General features: G+C 40.3%; 1 protein-coding gene across 2 annotated transcripts in view; it reads left to right on the top strand.

Annotated features, from left to right (window-relative positions):
* Positions 1-638: 638 nt before the first annotated feature.
* The window catches only part of FAM189A2 (family with sequence similarity 189 member A2), a 73,695-nt gene continuing 53,229 nt past the window's right edge, over positions 639-21,104 (top strand). Inside the window, exons 1-2 of one of the 2 annotated variants that reach the window (XM_043978656.1) lie at positions 639-752; positions 15,220-15,276. In XM_043978656.1, the coding sequence (XP_043834591.1) occupies positions 15,265-15,276 (12 nt within the window). In that variant the 5' untranslated portion in view covers positions 639-752; positions 15,220-15,264. Of the gene's footprint in view, positions 753-1,852; positions 2,427-15,219; positions 15,277-21,104 lie in introns of those variants that run through there. The other variant, XM_043978655.1, reaches the window with a different exon arrangement.

Raw genomic sequence — 21,104 nt, 5'->3', positions numbered from 1 at the left:
GGTTTCACTAGGTGACCTCTAAAATTCCTTTCAGCTTTAAATCCTAGGAATCCATTAAACAGGAGGACACTAAATATCCCCCATGCGAAGATTATCTGCCTTAACACCCAATATGACTTAATTACAAAATTACACTGCCTTGGCTTTCATCCACCATAAAATCTCATTTAAAATCACCTTAGGTTTAGCAGCATTTTTCTGAGCATTAAAGTTCCCCCCTCACTGACGGATATGTTATCAAGGGAAAGTCATATTTAAACGTAAATGTGAAAGTGTCTGGCAAATATTCAAATGAACTCAAGCGCATAGATTGGAATTTCATTTGTTTTGGTTTTCCCTGGAAAGTTAAACAATTTCTCTTATATCTAGCAAGGAATGACTAATTTAGAGTAGAGGGTGTCAGGGGAGATAGGTGGACGTAGCATTCATAATATACTCAGTCCCTCCAGACATGAGGAAATTCCTTTCTTGATACTGACTGCTTGGGGTGGGGGTGGGGGGAACAGACAAACATAAAAAACTGTATCTTTGGCCTCTCTCAAATACCGGGATGGGGTGGATCTATTCTTTGACTTTTTCCTATTATGGGTGACGGGAGTTGTTCTGAAAGAGCTCCTCTGTGGAACATCTCATTACGAGATCTTCTTTCTTGCAGCCCCTCCCTTGCAGCTCTGCCCGGCAGTGTTAGCATCCTGAAGCCCTGAGCCAAAGGCTGCGTGTGGGAATTGAACTCGCGACCTCCCTTCCCCGAGGTAAGCAGTAAACTCACCCAACCCTTTATTTCCTGATGCCTTGTAGCTATTTCGGTGACAGGCCGGTCCCGGGCACATGTGTTTGCTCTCTTCTAGCTGCCCTAGGGCCCTCTCTGCCCCTTCCCAGTTCTCTCCACCCATCCTCCCACGTGGAGACTGGAACCCCTCAAACAGGTTAAAGAAAGGATGCCAGCCAGGCCGAAAGCATCAACAAGTGGAGATTGGAGAGCGACCCTATCCGCTCAGGTTGCCGGCTCTGAGCACAGCAATTTGGGGACTTCGTCGGCCCAAAGGATTGCCTAGAAACACAAGAACTCTGAGCCTCAGGCGGGTGGCCAGGAAGATCTAGCTGGCTGAAGTCATTCTCAGCCCGCCCACCTCCCGAGAGACTCCGGTTTGGAGTTAGAGACGCTGCTTCTGGGGAAAGGGAGGTCTGGGACCCAGCTCGGCGTCTGCTTGGCATTTGCAGCCGCGGCGTCAGCCAAACAGACCCAGTCTCCCTCCTTTCCCTCCCGCCAACCCCCACAGCCTCCCTCTCCCAGGATCCCCTCTCTCCTCTCTCTCTCTCTCTCTCCTCGAAGGGCCGGCAGCCAAGACCCGACACGCCATCCAGCTGCTCAGTGGCCGTGCCTACTACCCCAGGAGGAGTTAGTTTAAAACTTCAAGCTCAGAACCTTACCCCCCGCCCGCTCGCCTAAGGGGGACGCCGGCTGAGAGAGGCTGGTGGCCTGGGGCTCTTCCTCCTGGGCTGTAGCCGAGCTACAGGGAGAGCAGGAGAGAGCGCGAGTGCCCGTGCACTTGACCGTGGGCGGCGGCGGCGGCAGCAGCAGCAAGTAGTTTGGCGTCGGTGGGGGCAGGGAGGAGACTGTCAGTGGCGGCAGGTGGTTTGGGTGGGTCTGGCGGCCACAGCAACAGCAGCCCAGCGGCTGCCCGGCTGGAAGAAGCGCTTCCAAGTGTGGGAAGAGCGGCGCTGGCCAAGGGTCCGAGTCCGCCGGTGTCTGAGGCTAGCTCAGCGCCGGCCGCAGGAGCCGGGGCACCACCATCTCCCTCTTTCTTCGTTCTCGGACAGCTCCTTTGCTCCCGCCCCTTGCCCCACTCTGGGTGGTGCCAGCCGCCGCCGCCTCCTCCTCCTCCTCCTCCTCCAGCTCCGGGTCCCCTCCACCCGGCAGCGATCCAGTCCCTGTCCTTCAGCGTCTCCTTGCAGCCGCGGCCACCCACCCTTCCTCCGCACCCATGTCTCTGCCCGTGGTGCTCCCGGGCTCCTGCTGCCCGGTAGCGGGACTCTCCGCGGGGACGCAGCCTGGCGGTCCTGGCGCCGCGGCTGCCGCTGCCGCCGCCGCGGCTGCCGCCGCCCAGGAGCCGCCGCTGGCCCCACTCCGGCCCCGCTGGTCGCGGACAGGGCTACAGCCCCCCGCGCGGCCTCGCTGCGTCGCTGCCTCAGCGACCTCGGGGCTCCCGCCGCCGCCGCCCCCGCTGTCTGCCCGCCGGGCCGCCGCGGCCGCGGCCGCTGCCGGAGTCCCTGGCTCCGGACTGCTGCCCGCCCGCCCGCTGCTGTCCCTGGGGCTCCTGCAGCTCATCTTGGGCTGCTGCATGGTGGCGCTCAGCTTCGGGGCGCTGTCTCTGAGTAGCTCTCCGCAGGTGAAGAACTCGTGCCCGTTTTGGGCTGGCTCCTCGGTAAGTGCTCCTGCTCGGTGCAGTCTCCGAGTCTGGGCAGCCCCAGGTGAGGGGGAGGCAGGAGAGCGCCAGAGTTCCTTCAGGTACGGGGAAGTTCAGGGGCATCACCTAGTTCAATCTCTCCTGCGCTCCTTTTAATACTCTCTTTGGGATAGCACTTTTGTGGTGCCATCCTATTGTGGCTCATAGTTTTTTTTGAGAGGTGTCAGCCCCTAATGAATGTATGTAAAGGTTGTCATTTCTTTCCCTCTGGGATTTCAAATTTTAATACTTAACTGTCGTGTTTTTGGAGTCATGTCTAGCAGCTATTTCCAGCAGTTAAAGCAGAGAGGAGCAGATTGAGAGAGGAGGAAAAAGAAAAGTTTCCCCGGGGAAAGTGGGTTATGGCGAGCTTGTCTGGGGTGGACTCACTGGGTGTATACATGTATTTTTTTATGTGATATTTGCGTTGTATCGCTAGAATGTATTTAAAGAAAGTTTCAGATGTAACAGAAGGGCGCAGGGGGAGATAGGGTGTATTTTGTTCGACTTTAAGTGCAGAAAAGTTGTAAGTAACCATAGTGTTTCTAGAGGCATGCCACACTTGCTTACTATGTGCATAAAGGTTTTGTTGATATGGAGAAAGCAGTTTTAACCCAAAATCAGATACAGTATTTAATTCTAGAGAACCTAAACCATGGTGTCTTCCTTAATAAGTAGGCACAACTCCCGGAGATCATCTAGAGATGCCTGCTTTTAGTCTCAGGATTCCTGTCTTCCACTGCGGCTGCAATTTGATGCTGATTCCATGTCTGCAAAGTGCATGAACCCCTATAAACCTGGTCACAGGATCTCCACATAGGCCTGGAGGAGAGAGAGTAATAACTTCAAAGGATGTAGGCACAGCCCACTTAAGAGGCTATGACGAATCTAGGTCCAGTTAACAATTTAGGCAAAACATCATGTCCCTTAAGGTTTCCATGAGGGGTTTGCCCTCTGGGATGAGAGCCTTGGAAACAAAGGTTCACATTCCACCAAATGGGCTTCGTGGGAAAGCAGAGGACCAGTCATTATGAAGTTTAAAGCAAATCAAGTTTCTTATGAATTACCTAAAACATCAATGACAACTTATAAAGTGCAGAGTTTTTTACACATTCGAGTGTCTTTAGGGCTTTAGGGTATGGCAGGCATCATTTCATACTCGTGTTCCTTAAAAATACAGAAATCATACAGAAAAAATAATATAGAAGAGTCAAAAATAATTTCCCACAATTCAATCTTATGTTTGATTCGTATAACATCAACGTCCAAGGTACCACCTGGGCTGACATTTTATCCTTAACTTTTCTTTCCTCACTGCAGTAGTCTGATGGTAGTAGATGATTTTATGGATGGCACAGTATGTGCTGTAACCAAAAAGGTGACCTCCATTACTTCCAGTAATGTGTCCACCCTTCCATGAGATTGCCATTCTCACCTTCTAATGACCAAAAGTTGGATTCTTGCTTTGCTCTCCATTCTTAGGAGGAAATCTAATGAATTTATAACCATTAGATCACAGGAGCCTCATAACCCTTATCTTCTAACTCCCTCTTCCTATTTTACAATTGAGGAAACTGATGTCAGGGAAAGTTAAGTGGATTTGGTCATGGTCAAGAAGGAAGTATCCTTTCCCTAGTACTGCACTACCTCTGAACTTCAGAGATGCTTATATTTAACAGTTTGGGAATCAGATGCATAGTTCATTTATCAAAGTAAGTGATCATAGCATGGTAGACTGTTAGAACTAAATGGGATCTTAGAGACTATTGAAAGGCACTTGGGTACAGTGGGAAGAGCAATGGGTCAGGACCTAGTTAAAATCCTACCTCTGACACTTATTACCTGTGTGTGTTCTTGGACAAGTCCTTGTCTCCCTGGACTTCAGTGTCTTCATTTATAAAATGAAGTGATTGGACTGGATAGTCTCCACATTTACCTTTCCTCTTCATTTTAAATATGAAGGACTGAGGCCCAGAGGAGTAAAGGATCTTGCCCAAGGTCACAAAGATATTGGTTACACTGACCAAAATAAACTACTCTTTATTCCTTGGATACAGCCTGGACCCTCCTGGCCAGAGTGCCTTCTTTTTTGCTTGTTAAACTCTTTATAGTCCTTTAAAATTCCACTCACATGCAATTTCCTCCTGGAAACTTTCCCTGATGCTCAGTGTAGCTGTACCAACCTCAACTTCAACCTCTCCCCTCAGATCTATTGCCCATTTGTTTTGTAACAACCATGACATGCAGCCACCACATCAAATTTTGTGTTCTAGCCCTCTTCATTTGTGTATCATCCTTCTTCAACTTCTTAAGTCCCATGAGATTAGGGACACTGTATTTTCTGAACCTTTTCTCTCTCTCCCTATGTCAGTAGGGTGTTATACACACAGTATATGCTTAATGAAAGTGTAAGACACTGGAGGAAGAACAGTAATACTCTATTAATCAGAGTATAAAGAAATTAGTCCAATTAGTCCAATCATCCTCACAAGAGCCTGTACTGTTCCCCTTCCTCCCCATCTCACTTGTGCCTTCAATGGCGTGATGCTTAGGAAATGGCAAACTGGCTTAAATAATCCATGATTTGGAACCAAGAGATTCTGTTTTGTACTGGACATTCTTTTCTTGTTCTAAATTCAACCTTTCCACTGAGTTATGTCCAGTTATTTTCCATGAATGATTTCTTTAGATTGATCTTAGTCTTCACCGGGATCACAAAAATCAACAGCTACTTACTGTAGGTGAATAAAACAGGAGGATAGCAGTGTCTTAATTCTATGAATTATTTGGGGATCAATATCTTGATAAAAATTCACATATCAATTAAGATTTTTTATATTAATTTTTTTCAATCAATGAAAACCCAACCTCCCTTTCTCCTGCCTCACTCCACTGAGAAAGAAAAAAAATTCTGTTGCAAATATCTATAGTCAAGCACTATCCATATCAGAACACACTGTCTCAATCTGTTCATTACCTCTCTTAGAAGGCATTTCACCATGAGTTCTCTGATCATTGTGTTGATGAGTGCCACAATCTTTCAAAGTTTTATGGCTTTACAGGTTGTTGTCCTTGTATCAATTGTTCTAGTTCTACTCACTTCGCTTTGCATTGGCTCATACAAGTCTTTCCAGGTTTGCCTGAAACCATCCTCTTCACCATTTCCTCTCACATAGTAGGTTTTTATAAACCATAGCTTGTTCAGCCATATCCCTCCCCCCAGTTTCTAATTCTTTGACATCACAAAAAGAGTTGCTATATTTTGATATGTGAGGGTCAGACCATTTTAAGTTATTATTTATGCTCATAGTTGAAATTATAATATAGTCATGAAATTCTGGAACTAGGAAGCTTTTTGAGTTATTTCAACATTAGAGTGACAAATATTGACAGCTCTCTTATTATTGGGCTCAACTAATTAATTTTATTTAGCTAAAAATAAAATGTTCATGGAAAAATTGAAAAACACCATAGATGAAGACTAGGCAGAAGTTTTAGATTCAAGGTAATTGATTCATTAGCATTTGAAACATAGGGAGCTAGATTAGAAAGGCCAACATAACCTAAGTATTGAGTTGCCGTGAATACAAGATAGGAACACTTGGTATAAGAGTAACCTCATTCGTCAAGATTTGAATGACATTATTGGCTTTGGCCTATACCAACTAAGCAGACAAATCTATTGACTTTCGGGAGAGTTTTGCCCAGAAGAGGAATACAGATTAGGTTCCATGAATAAATAAATGTATTACTTAAGAGAGAAATATAGTATTAGAATCTGTGAACAATAAAGGTATTTTTCCAAAGAAATTTCTGAAAATGATAACATCCCAGAAACCATGAAGAGGATGTGTGAGGAGTTTCTGTTGTTTAAACACTGAAGAGTATATTTATAAGAAGTAAAAATATATAGTTTTATATTTAAGAACAAAAAAGTCCTATTTGCTAAAAACAAAAGGAAAAGAACCAGTTTTTAGAACTTTAAGCTGTACTCTCAACAGATTATAGGAAACAATTTAAAGGTGTATTTCATTAAAATATATTTATCTTTATGGCATCTTTGGAAAGTAGTATAAATGCCCACTCTGTCTCCCTTTTCCCCTCATCCCCTACCTGTGATTCCATTAGTAGAGAGGTCTCCCAATGAGCAAACTCATTGTGCCCATGCAGATAATATGCAATTTGTGTTCTTAGAGAATTGCTGAGAACATGGAGATTAAATGTCGAAAGCAGGCAGAGAGCATGAGTTGGAGGCCCATGTTATACATGAGATTTGAACCCAACCCTTCCTAACTCTAGAGAGGCAGAATGTAATTGTTGATGAGGCCTGGCCCCAGAGTCTCGAAAAGCTGAGTTGAAATCCAGCATCTGAAAGATTCTAGCTGTAGGATCTTGGGCCAGGCTATTCTCTATAGAATGTAAGTTAAAGATAGTCAGGGATTTGGAAGGAATGTCCACACTGCAACTTCCCATACACTGATAAAATGACACATAATGGGCAAATAAAGATATAGATATAGACATACACACAACATATACATGCAGTGTACACATGTATCTTTACCTTTTAACAAATCATGATATTAAAGAATAGTTTTCTTACAAAAGAATCCAAAATTCTACTCTAGGTCAATTGCAAAGTCAGGCTTCCTCATTCTAAATCTTGTGCTTTGTTCCCGAAAACCCATGTCCCAATTAGGAGGTGTGTTTAGTCAATTAATATTAATTACTTTCCACAAGGATATTTTATTCTCCTAGGTGACCTCGCTGATCACACTTTGATAGATTTAATTAAAAAGTACAAAGTTTCATTGCTTCATGTCTCCCACTTAAAAATCCTGACTGATGTCATATAACTTTTCAAAGTTATCTCAGCTATGTGGTTGAGATTTTTTTTTCATGCCAGTGAAACCTTGATTCTGACATTTGTGCTTTATAGATATCCTCTATACACAAGCACAGTGAATTCCATATGCTACAGTGTTGACATGCAATTGGGGTTCCATATCAATAACTCTGCAGTCCCCTGGCATAATGTCAGCTTCTTGTAAGAGATAGACTGTGGTTACCTTCCATTAGCAAGCCTTAAAAAAGGTCTCAATAATTATTGACTTCAAAAGGAATGCCTAAAAGGATAAACTAGCAGATAGAATCAGAAGTCTCTATTGTCCACATTAAGCATACATTTTTATGCACATCAAATCATAGTCTATTATTTAAGGGACCACATTTGTTTCATTCCTTTGGATCATTCTAGTGGTTTGATTCTGCCCTTTGTTTTTAGAGTAATAGATGTAGCAGAGGGAATATTTATCAAAAGTAAGTCTAATGCTTGAACCTATATGATCTACTTTTGTAAACCCTTATAATTACCAGAGGAACTGCTATATCATACAGAGCAGCAATGGAAATAAGCAATTACCCTACTTCCTCTTCCCAGGAGTGTGATGATTCATGCTAGCCAAATAGAAAAGAATGCTAGGTTCATTTATTTTACTGCCAATGCAATTTTGAGGTTGGGACAGGGCAGGATGGTGGGAAATAGTTTTGGAGGGAGAATTAGTAAATTCCTTTGGTGATATTTACAAGGGGACATATTACATGATACTTCCTATCTTTACATGGAGTATCACATAGGATCATAGATCAAGAAGGGACATCAGAGGCCATCAAGTCCAACCTCCTCATTTTATAAAGAAATGGTGGTCCAGCTGGGGCTAAGTGACTTCCCCAAGATCACATAGGTAGTAGGCATCCAAGGTGGGTTTTTAACTCCAGTCTTCTGAGAAAAGAGCTAGTACTCTTTCCACCATACACACTTAACAAATGAGCTAGAAAGTTTTGGTTCAAAGATGGTGGGTGCATTAAATAAAAGTTAGCTTTTGAGCATAATAAGTTTATTTTAGGTTAGGTATTTCAGAGATAAAACTGTTCATCTTGCAAGTGTATTTGATTAGTGAGGGTCACAAGGATAAAGATACTTTACTAAATCTTATTTCGACTTGTGGTTTATTTAGTTTTTGAAAATAAGCTCTTGTTAACTTACTTAGGACTAGTAACAATTAATACTGAGCAAATAGAATGCCCATGTAGAGGGCTTTATTTTCAGTGCAGTTTCCTAATGTGGAGTAATTAGGTGGTTAAAAATGTGGGCTTCCACAGTCAACTTTCAGCTACTGCAGTCTCTGGCTTATAGATGACCTATACACAGTAACAGCTGCTACTATCCCCCCCAACTTCCTTCCCCCCCCCCCCACTGAGCCCCAGCTGTTGCTGCCTAAGGGAGCTGATGCCCTTGAAAGCCTTGCCCCTCCCTTCTGGGAGCCACAGATTCCTGCCCCTACACCTCCAGCTCTTCCCTCATTAAATAGGCAATGCAGGAGGTTCCACACCCATAGTTCTCTCTTCCCACCTTCAAGTCACTCTCACCTGAGCTCCACTAGAGATCTTTGAGGAGTTGGAAGGGAGGAAGAGGGAGTCTTCACTACAGGTCTAGGTGGAGAAAATGGTTTCATGTGCTGGGATGGTGTCAGGGATGATGAGTTCTTAGCATTTCTAGTAGGAATTTTCAATACATTTTCCCAATGAAACAATTTTTTAAAGTGGCTAGATTCTTTTATTCCATCAGCACTACATACTGTTTTTTTTTTTGTTTTGTTTTTTTGGGCCGGGCAATGAGGATTAAGTGACTTGCCCAGGGTCACACAGCTAGTAAGTGTCAAGTGTCTGAGTCCAAATTTGAACTCAGGTCCTCCTGACTCCAGGGCCAGTGCTTTATCCACTGTGCCACCTAGCTGCTCCCACTACTACATACTGTTTTTGTTGATCAGTCATATCTGACTTTTTGTGACTCCATGGACCATAATGTCCATGGGATTTTCTTGGCAAAATTACTGGAGTAGTTTGCCATTTTCTTCTCTAGTGGATTAAGGCAAAAAGAGGCTAAGTGACTTGTCCAGCTAGTAAGCGTCTGAGGACAGATTTGAATTTGGATATTCTTGACTCCAGTCCCAGGGTTCTATGCACTGAGCCATCTAGCTGCCCTGTACTACATAGTACAGCAATATAATAATACACTAAATAGATTATTGTGGGTTCACCTGGGAACCTAACCACAACTTAAAATATTTTTTGGGGGGGAGGGGAATTCATTCTGAATTCCAAACAGGTAGCTACAATAAAGTAATCATTTAAAGCAGGAGTTCTTAAACTTTTTTTTGTGGTATAAACATCTTTGGCAGTCTGGTGACACTTATGGATCCCTCCTCAGAATGCTTATTAATGCATAAAATAAATTACATGGGATTACAAAGGAAACAAATTTTATTAAAATAGTTGTCAAACTATTCGGTTCACTGACTCCAGGTTAAGAACCCCTGTTGTAAAGCAACCAATTAGTAAATTATAGTTGATAAAATTAGTAAAAAATGGAGAATAGTAGCAAAGATGACAAAAAGCCAATAGATAATCCCCAAACTATTTAGAGTTGCCCCTTTGGGGCTGTTCTCCATATTTACCTTCCTTATCATTTATTGAAAAGCAGCAGGGTACCAGTGGAAATAGCCCTTGGTTCCAAAGGAGAAAAGTGAGAAGGCTCTTACCTCCAACCCACATCTTACCAGAGATGGAAGACTATGGGAAAGTTATATATCATATCATAATTTCTCAAGAGTTTACTGAATTGCTTCCCTCCCCCTACCTCCCTTTTTTATTCTTTGTTAAAAGGGATTGCTTTTAGAACAAAGGTATACTATAATTTAGACACTAAATGGGAAATCTCTGCTAACTGCTTTGGGTTTTTGCACATTTTAAAACAAATCTCTCTGGGAAGAGAGGCATTCATTGGGAAATGTAGGTGATTGAAATTAGGACTGGAACTCAAATGGTTCTCTTTTTTACAGTGACAGATCCTTAGTTTCACATTCATCTCTTAATCCTTGTCCTGATTCCTAAGCTTTTTAGATATTGAATTTTTATTTTTTAAAAGTAATGTGATATGAAGAATATTCTTTGAGGGACTTAAATTTTTTTCATAACTTTGAAATAAGCACCTAATTTAGTTTTGTTATGCAGATAGATATCAAATGATAGTAATACAATGTACTTTTAAAAAAGGAATGGGTTCAAATTTTGGCTCAGACATTTCACTTATTAACTGAGGGGCCTTTGATAAGTCACTCAACTTTTTTGTGCCTCAGTTTTCTTATCTGTAAAATAAGAATAGTGATGCCTATATGACCCTCTTCATAGGATTATTGTGCAAAAAATGCTTTGTAGACTTTACATTAATATATACATATTGGCTGTTTTAATTTATTTTGATCTTTAAAAAAGCAGGGTTTTTTTTCTTAGCATATACCAGGGACATATCAGAGACAAATGACATACATATCACAAACAGGCCTTTATAGAAACATACTAACTTAATAGCTAGCATTTAAATAGTGCTTTAAAGTTTGCAAAATGCTTTACAATTATTATCATATTTGATCCTCACAAGAAATTTGGGAGGTAGGTCCTATTATTACCTTCATATTACAGATAAAGAAATTGAGGCAGACAAAAGTTAACAGACTCACCCAGGATCACACAGCTAGCTATTATCTGAGGTAGGATTTGAACGCAGATCTTCCTGACTCCAGACTAACACTCTAGCCACAGCTAGACCTGACTGACTTGGATAGAAATATGATACCAGTCTGGATTTAAAACATTTTATGGGTAAACTGTAAAGTGGATAAACCATACCCAAATAAATGAGTGTTGGCAATGTATTTTATACATGTTTATAAGAAGGAGAGGGAAAACCCCTTTTTGAAACATGTAAAATGCCAAGGCATTTAAAGAAATGTTCTATTTAGTAACATGTCATCTTTAAATCACAGTATGATTTTGTTTCAAGAGATGATGGTGCAGGGAAACCTATTTTTCCCAGGTTGTTTTTGACCATCAATCCTCAAATGAGTTTATGTTTTTCCACTTTCACAGAACATCTGTCTTAGGTACTTTGTACCCAAATGGGAATCCCCTTTGCAACATTTCCCCAAAAGTTATCATCTCACCTTTGCCCCCAAATGATAGAGAACCCACTGCCTTGGCAACTCGAATTATTAGGAAGTTTTTCTTTATATCAAGCCTATATTTATTTCCTATGTACTGTATTTTATTATTTTTGAGGGAGGGCTATTTTATTTATTTTAAAATACCTTTCATTGATACCTTTTGTCTTTATGTCACTATCATTTTTGGAAAAGGGAAAAAAAAGTTGACTCCACCAGATTAACCTCTTATTACAAATAAAATCAATTAGGCAAAAATTGCCAACACAAGGACCATCTCTGATAATGTATATAACATTCTGTCCTAGTAGTCCCTCATTAATAACAAATACATACAATTGGGTATAGAAATCTATCTTACCCTACAGGAAACCAGGAGAGGAAGGGAATAAAGGGAGGGTGGTGGTGGTGCTAATAGAAGGGAGGGTGGATTGGGAGAAGGTGGTAGTCAGGAGAATAACACTTTTGAGGGAGGACAGTGTGAAAGGAAGGAGAGAATAGAATACATGGGGGGTGGACAGGGTGGAGGGAAATGCAGTTAGCATTCATAACTGCAAAAATATTTTTGAAGTAAGTTTCTCTGATAAAGACCTCCTTTCTCAAATATATAGAGAAATGAGTCAAATTTACAACAACAACAACAAAAATAAGAGCCACTCCCTAGTAGTCCCTTACTTCTCTGTGAAAGTGGAAGTTATGTTTCATTATCCATCTTCTCGGGCCATCATTGGTTTTTTAAGTTACTTTTCATCGTCTTTTTAGTGATTTCATGTATATTGTTTTAATCATTCTGTATATTCCTATTTTGGTTTGCTTATTTCCATCTTCAGGCAGAACAGTTTCTGTATGACCCTTAAATATGACCATATAAACCCTTAAATACTTGAAACCTGTCATTCCTGTCTCTCCCTCAGTCTTGTCTTTTCCAGACCACATGTTACTAGTTCTTTCACTGATCCTCTCATGGCACAGTCGAGTCCTCCCAACACCCTCATTCCCCTTCTCTGGATACAGTGCTGTGTATCCTAAAATGTGGTGCCCAGGATACACAAACTTAATCTGACTGGGGAAGAGTTCTGTGGGATTATCATCTCCCTCATTTTCAACTCTGTTATTATAGTCTAAATTTGAATTATTATTATTACTATTTTGGTTGCCATGTCATCCTTTGAGCTTGCCATGGAGCTCTTTTTTTACATGGAGGTTCTTTTTTTTTTTTTTTTACAACTGATTATCTGACCACATCTGTTTCATCCAGTATTTATGCAATTAATTTTTTGAAGTCAAGGATAGGACTAACCCTTATTGAATTATATCTTATCAGATTTTGCCAATCATACTAGCCTGTCACAAGCTTTTAAAACTCTGACTCTGAATTATCCTTATTTTCATCTGCAGATTTTTTAAGTACATGCCTTCATCCAAGTCATTGATAAAAATATAACAGATAAAATATAACAGAAAAAATAACAGAAAGCCAACGCCATATATTGGCATGCTCTGCAAGTGATCTCTTTCTAGGTTGACACTTATCCATTAATGATTGTTCTTTGGTTTTTGTCATTCAATTGATTCCTAATCTACCTAGCTCACATGCCTCCATCTTGTTCACAAGGATGGTATGAGAGACTTTGTCAAATGTTTTCCTAAAAATCCAAGGAAATTGTAGCTATGGAATTCTTCTGATCTCCAAGTTTAGTAACTGCCAAACAAGAAAAAAGTTTAGTCTTCAGCGATCTATTCTTGATGAAGCTACGGTGCCTCGTAGTAGTGATCATTCCGTACTTTCCCAAATGCTCACAAACCATCCTTTTAATAACATGTTATAGATCTTTGATGTGAATCAAAGCTAAGCTCCCCAGTCTCTTGTTGACTCTACTCTTTTTCCTTTTTGTTCCTGTCCTGTGGTACCTGACCGATTATTATCTACATTTTTTTTTCAGGGATTAAAGACCATGAGTCAGCAAGCATAGGTGCTATAGTTCTTTCGCTTCCCTACCATGTAGTCCATCCAGGGCTGGTAACTTGAACTCATTGAGGGGAGCAAGATATCATTTGCTTATTTATTTTTGGTGCCAGCTCCCTTCTCCTCTTCTCTTCTCTTCTCTTCTCTTCTCTTCTCTTCTCTTCTCTTCTCTTCTCTTCTCTTCTCTTCTCTTCTCTTCTCTTCTCTTCTCTTCTCTTCTCTTCTCTTCTCTTCTCTTCTCTTCATGGAGCTAATTCTCCCTGGTAGAGAAACAGAAGCAAAATTATATTTGAATACTTGTCCCTTTTTTCCATCATCCATTATCACTGTCCCATTTAACTGGATTATAGGCCCAATTCCTTCTTTGATCTTCCTTTAGTCCTCAAAGTAACTGGGAGGGGGGGAAACCCCTTTTTTGGTTGTCCCTTGTATTCCTCACCAGCTCTGTTTATCCTGAGCTTTGGCATTCCTGATACTTCTTAGAGGACTTTTGTTTTCATCCTCTTTTACCTTGTCCTTGTTTCTGTGTGTCCTTTGAAAATTTAATCTGGTTAACAAGTTCCCAGACATACAAATCTCTTAAAACTTGATGTCTTATAAAAACTTGTAAGTCTCTTAAAACTCTTAAAAGCTCCCTCCTTGCCCTTTTCTTTCTTTTGGGGGATCTTTTATGTTTGTATCTCCAGCATTTTATTCTTCAGAGTTCCTTGTCTCTCCAGGTCCATTTAATGCTGCTCCTATTTAATTTGCTCCTAATGTGTGAAGGTGAAAAGTGTTGTAAGCTTTCTTGGGTGTTTTTAACTTGTTGAATATTTAACTTTTCTGAAAAAAAAAAAAAACCCCACAAGAAGTTGGTTATTAGTGAATGGTCATTGTGAATTGATGAACTTGTTGGAGTTGGCAAGTAAAAAGCATATGTGAATAAAAAAACCTACCACACGTGGCCTGAATTTCATTGTGCAATGGTAATGGGCTTGAACAGTGACTGGAATGTAACCAACAGCAGAATAACTACTTCCATTGTGATTCATTGGCCAACTGCTTAGAATGAAAATATCCACAGGGTGGATACTAGTTTGAGGTTTTAAGGGAAAAAAAGCCTCTCTGGTTCCTTCTCCTGAATTTTGAGCTTGTGTTTTATTGAAATGATACCGTGACTTTCTAGTAAAATTATTTTTAATTGAAATATTGAATTTTGTCCCCAAAGAGTACAACCTAAAATCATTTCTGTTTAGCCCCACCTCATCCTGCTTCCACTGTACTTCTTCCCAAGAGGCAGTGTGGAACAATGGGAAAGATGAATGGATTTGGAGTCAAAACACATCACACATCCAAAATTTATAGCTCTAGCCAAGTCACAACCTCTCTCAGCCTCAGTTTCTTTATTTGTAAAACAAGAGGGTTGGAATAGAAGGCCTCTAAGCACTTATCCAGGTCTAATCTATGAGCCTATGATATCTTTGCTGAAAACTTCTATAATAAAGACCTTTGAGCAAAATGAAACCATTTATTTCTATTTACATAGTCCTACTTGGATGAAAAGGAAAGACACCCATGTGAAATAGCATACATGACAGAGCCTAGGTGGTGTCTTCCTGGGCTCAGAGTATTGTTTGTGACAAGCAGCAGTGGTAACACTTTTTTATTGGAGAATTTTTTAGTTTTACAGTTTTTAAAAAAATGATCTCAGACATTATAGGGAGTCTTCTGTTGAAAGTGAGACTCATATTTATGTTTACCTTTGCAGGTGATCCTCTCTGGAATCATAGGACTGACAACATGGAAAAGACCGATGATACTTTTGGTATGTAGTCATTTTACACATTGTTCATGGGGTTAAAACATACTGTTAAAAGGAAGCCAGTTCTGATATAAAATGAACATTGTAAAAAAGGTTACATTTCCTCTTCTTCTCAAAAATGAGTGGTGCCAACAAAGGCGAAATATTGCAGTCTTACTTAAACATGGGAAATACAATTAGTCATGTCAAACATTCCATTTTTTGGCCTCTTTTTTTTTGGGGGGGGGGTTTAAACAATAAAACAAGCCACAGCACTTGCCAGCATTGAGAATTTACTTAAGTCTTCTTGCATGGTTAGTGTCATATATTTTTAGCCTTAATTCTGCCACTGAGCCCATTCTGCTTTTTAGGTACTCTTCTTCTCAGTTGTATGTAGTACATAATTTATAGGTACTTTGATAATTAAAGGGGTCTCTATTCTCATTGGTATCAGTACTTTCTCTTCACCTTTTTCTTCCTTGTAGTTCTTGTATATGATCTGTAAATCCTCTTTAAAGGGTCTACTTAGTGTATTAGAGGCCTTCCTTTTATTCTTTTAACTGACATAAGTTGACGTTAATACTCACTCACTGCTTTAAGACCTATAATACTACAAATCTCCCCCTCCTCCCATGAAATCCATTGTTATTTGAAAGAACTTGGTTTAACTAATTGTCCTGGAAAAACAAAATGGATGAAAAATGTGTATTGCTCAGATGATAACCTGAAATTGGAGTTAGTCCATCAGTATGTACAACCTGAGCAGGTGCTGTTGCTGTACAATGATCTGGACCCAGAATCAAACAGGAGATCAAAATGGATCATATTTGGGAACTAATACAGGTCATTCAGTAATCCTAAACGGTTCACCGATACAAAAGTCTTCTTTTGAACAATAATATTCTTTGGGTGACAGAATGTGGCTGCAAATTTTGGAATGCCATGAATTCAAAAGAGTCAAAATTGTAGGTTGCTCCAAAAGTAATGGAAAAAAATGTCTGTGGTCATACTTACGTGACACAGAAGAATTAGCATAAAAGATATATCTCAGGCTAGTCATTTAGTGAGAGTAGGGAAGAACATATGGACAGCAACTGGACGGACTATAACTTGGAATTTTTGTGTCTGAGTCAAATTCAATTTTTCTGGATCTCAGGGAACCACTAAGGTGGCATTGGTACAAAGTATTAGACCAGAAATGAACCCCTGAATGTGTCTGGGAGCAAGCTCCATGCTCCAGCATCTGGTACTGTTAAATGCTTGAAAATGTTAAAAGAAAAAAAAAGCCACGGATGGCTTTCCCAGCATCAGAGGGATAATTTACAGAAGTTGTTCAGTTGTTTTAGTTGTGTTTGACTCTTCTGAACTCACTTGGAGTTTTCTTGGCAAAGATATTAGAGTGGTTTGCCATTTCCTTCTTCAGCTTGTTTTATAGATGAGGAACTGAGGCAAACCGGGTGAAGTGACCTGCTAAGGATCACACACCTAGCAAGCAACTGAGGCTAGATTTAAACTCAGGAAGATGAGTTTTCTTGATTCCAGAACCTGAGCTCTCTCCACTGTATCACCTAGCTGTCCTCTAGTTTACAGAAAGACATAGCCAAAAGTTACACAAGATAAGTTATGAAAGGGTTATAATCTGTACCAGTGGAGGAGGCAATTAGATTGATGGGATCATGGATCTAAATACAATACCTAAATAGAATTCTAACTTCTATTTATAAATTCTAAATAGAGTAGTATAACAAAGAGAGATTTCATTGTAATGACATGATCTCATAGTATCTTCTGGTCACCAGATGTAGTACACCATTTAAAGGGCAGAAGCATGTTGTACAATATCATTCATGTTGCAAACATTTGATCCATTGCATTCAACATGAAAGGCATTGGGTCAGGTGCTGTGTCAATGAATAAAATGTGATGCCTGTCCTAAAATCCTTATGATTTAGTATGTAAGATGAGTTAGGTCCATGAGTGACTATAATGTATGTGTAATTCATTAGAAATGGTTTTTCTTCTGGTGTTAGAAGACAGCTAGGTGGTGAAGTCAAGGATCTGGAGTCAAGAAGACTTTCTTCACCTAACCTGTCTCAGTTTCCTTATCTATAAAAAGGTGGATAATACAGCACCTACCTCCCAGGGTTGTTAAGAAAATAAAATAAGATAATATTTCTAAGTCATTTAACAAACCTGAAAGCACTGTATCAATGGATAGATCTGGCATTATCATCATTATTATAAAATACAGTATGTAATTTTGGCCATGTATCCCAAAGAAATTTAGCAAAAATTTGCTACATGTGGTGTTTTTTAATAAAAGATTCTCTGATGATTTGGGGGAGAAAACACATTGCTTGTTTTATCTTATTTTTACTATTTGGATCATTTGGCAGCTAGTAATAGACTTTACATGTGAGTGTGTTCTTTTAGGTTTCTCTTCCAACACTTGCCTATGTTTTCCAGAACTTTGTATTTATCCCCCTCATAATTCACAGTCATCAGGTTGCTACACACACACACACACACACACACACACATCCTTTTTCTAAGGGCTCTTTTTGGGGGGCACTTCTTGGTAACCACAATTCTAAGTACCTGATCACCTTTTACTGAAGCACCCTTATATTCCTGCTGCCTCTTTGATCATTGTTTCAGTGATTACATCAGGCTTCTTACTGTGTGTGAACAAAGGAGGGTCAGTTTGACCTAGTTTCTTGAAACTCGTTTATTTGAAAACTTCAAGGATTGGAAATTCACAGTAAGCTATCTATTCCTCATATAGATTAAGCTTTTTATATATTATATATAAAAACTGTAATATTAAAATGTTTATAAGAATATGTTTGGTTCCATTTGGATTTGAGCTAGGTTTTAGAGAAAGGTATTTGATATGAGTATGTGTATGTTTTTAGGGTATTTTTTCCAATGAGATCAGAAATTCTGCATTTTTTCCTTCAAAAGCTTGATGTATTATTTCTAGAGGTTATTCTTATTTTACTTTACTAAAATGTCTAACAAAGTAAGGACTCTTAGAAGTGAGAATTTTAGGGCTATCATCACCACTACCACCACCACCATCACCATCACCATCACAATCACCTCTGGCATTTAAGAAACTGAGGCTGAGAGTGATTAAGTGACTTGCCCAGGGTAACAACCAATAAGTATCTAAGGTAGAATTTGAGCGTAGATCTTCCTGATTCCAACTTTAAAATTCCATCCACTCTCATCTAGCTGGAAGGTCATTTGGTAACTATTGACTCTAACCCCTTCATTTAAAAAATGAGGAAATGGAATCACCTTGAGATGCACAACCCCATTGCTTCTTGGTTGATTTTGAGGGGCTAGGATTTGGTGGGGATATTCACTCTGAAAGCCCACTTTAACAGTGCATGTTCAAAGTAATATACCACTTGGAAGGCATTTTTTTTTCTTTTTCTTTTTTTTTTGTGGGGCAATGAGGGTTAAGTGACTTGCTCAGGGTCACACAGCTAGTAAGTGTCAAGTGTCTGAGGCTGGATTTGAACTCAGATCCTCCTGAATCCAGGGCTGGTGCTTTATCTGCTGTGCCACCTAGCTGCCTCCAGCAGGTATTTTAAAAATAAACTATTGCTGTAACTTTTTTTCTGGCTCACTTTGGAGCAACTGAGTTGGGATAGGCTTAATCTTAAAATAAATAGAAAAACCACAATCATTAATTTTACTCTTAGAAATTCCGTCCAGTAGCTCTTCTGGGTCATAGTTCAGGTATATTGTTTGTTCTGGTTTTCTGGTCCTATTGACTTAACATCTCATACCACCAAAAGGCTAAAGTCATTGAAGAACCAACATGTGATCAAGCACCTGCCACAAACAAGGCACTGGTGATGGAGTTTATAGTCTATCTATTATTATCTAAATAAAAAGAAAAATCACATAAATGAACTATTCCATTTACATCTAACAGAAAATCACAGACTGATTGCTTTAGAGCTAGAAGAGACTAACATGGTCATTGAGTCTAGCTTCTTCATTTTTTTTTTTTGGTGAGGCAATTGGGGTTAAGTGACTTGCCCAGGGTCACACAGCTAGTAAGTGTTAAGTGTCTGAGACCGGATTTGAACTCAGGTCCTCCTGAATCCAGGGCTGGCGCTCTATCCACTGTACCACCTAGCTGCCCCTAGCTTCTCATTTTAAAGCTAAGATAGCTAGGTGATGCAGTGGATAGAATGTTGACTCTGGAGTCAACATTATGTGCCCCTCGGTAAGTCACTTAACCCTGCTTGCCTCAATTGCTCATGTATAAAGTGAGCTGGAGAAGGAAATAAAGTACTCCTGTATCTTTGGCAAGAAAACCCCAGAAAGATGCACAAAGAGTTGGACATGACTGAAACAAGCAGAAAGTCTAAGTAACTTGTTTGAAGTCACACACCTAGTCAGTGACTGAGGAAGACTTGAACTCAGGCCTTCCTGACTCCATGTCAGTCATTTTAATTGTCTCTGACTCTTCATGACCAATCCCATTTGGGGTGTTCTTGACAAAGATACTGGACTGGTTTGCCATTTCCTTCTTCAGCTCATTTTACAGATGAGAAAACTGAGGCAAACAGGGTTTAGTGACTTACCCAGGGGTCACACAGCTAGTAAGTTTCTGATGCCAGATTTGAACTCAGGAAGAGAAGTCTCTTGATTTCAGCACCTGCACTCTATCTGCTACACCACCTAGCTGCCTTCTTTTTTTTTTTTTTTTTTTTTTTTTAGTGAGGCAATTGGGTTTAAATGACTTGCCCAGAGTCACACAGCTAGTAAGTGTTAAGTGTCTGAGGCCGGATTTGAACTTAGGTACTCCTGAATCCAGGGCTGGTGCTCTATCCACTGTGCCACCTAGCTGCCCCCTGCCTTCTTCTTATCAAAACAATTATAAAAGCCTTTGAGTGCAGCTCTCACAGATTCTCAGTAGATAGAATGCCAGGCCTCTGAACTCATCCTCCAGTTTCCAGCCTGTCCATTTTCCAATCTAGCCTTTAAATTATGACCCAAATCATGGACTTCCATGATGATGTCACTCTGCTTAAAACCTTTCTTGCCTCCCCACTTCTTGCTCAGTAAATTATAAGCTCCTGATTTGGGCATTTGAGGCCTGCTCCAGCTTATCTTTGTACCAGTATTTCATACTATTTCTCTTCTCTTACCCCACATTCCAGCTAGACTGGGCTATGCACATAATCACCCATTCTCATTTTCCTATTTCTTTGAAGACGACCATCACATGGGGGCGGGGCGATGTTATGACTTGCAGTGTATTGGATTTAAGCAAGGGAGGGATGTGCAAAATCACCAGACTCACTCTCTCTTCCAGACCCATCTGAGTCCAGTGGCAAGATATACATCAGTATGACTGGAGATGGCCCTGGATGTTTGAGGCAGTTGGGGTTAAGTGACATGCCCAAGGTCATACAGCTAGTAAGTGTCAAGTGTCTGAGGTCAGATTTGAACTTAGGTCCTCCAAACTTCAGGGCCAGTGTTCTATCCACCTACATGCCCCAATTCCTTTTTCCTAGAACATGACAGAGTGCCTTGTGTATAGCTGGTGCATAATAAATTAATGTGTTAGATGTATGCCTGGGTTTTTTTTAACTATTAAAGAGAGAAGGGGGCAGCTAAGCAGCACAGTGGATAAAGCACCAACCCTGGATTCAGGAGGACCTGAGTTCAAATATGGCCTCAGACACTTGACACTTGCTAGCTGTATGACCCTGGGCAAGTCACTTAACCCTCATTGCCCCGAAAAACCAAAAACAAAACAAAAACTATTAAAGAGAGAGTGCATTATAAATTTCAAAGATCTCCTACAGAGGGACCTATAAAGA

The sequence above is a fragment of the Dromiciops gliroides genome, chromosome 1 (assembly GCF_019393635.1).
Source record: "Dromiciops gliroides isolate mDroGli1 chromosome 1, mDroGli1.pri, whole genome shotgun sequence".
In the NCBI taxonomy this organism is placed as follows: domain Eukaryota; kingdom Metazoa; phylum Chordata; class Mammalia; order Microbiotheria; family Microbiotheriidae; genus Dromiciops; species Dromiciops gliroides.
This window is presented reverse-complemented; position numbering and strand designations above follow the sequence as displayed.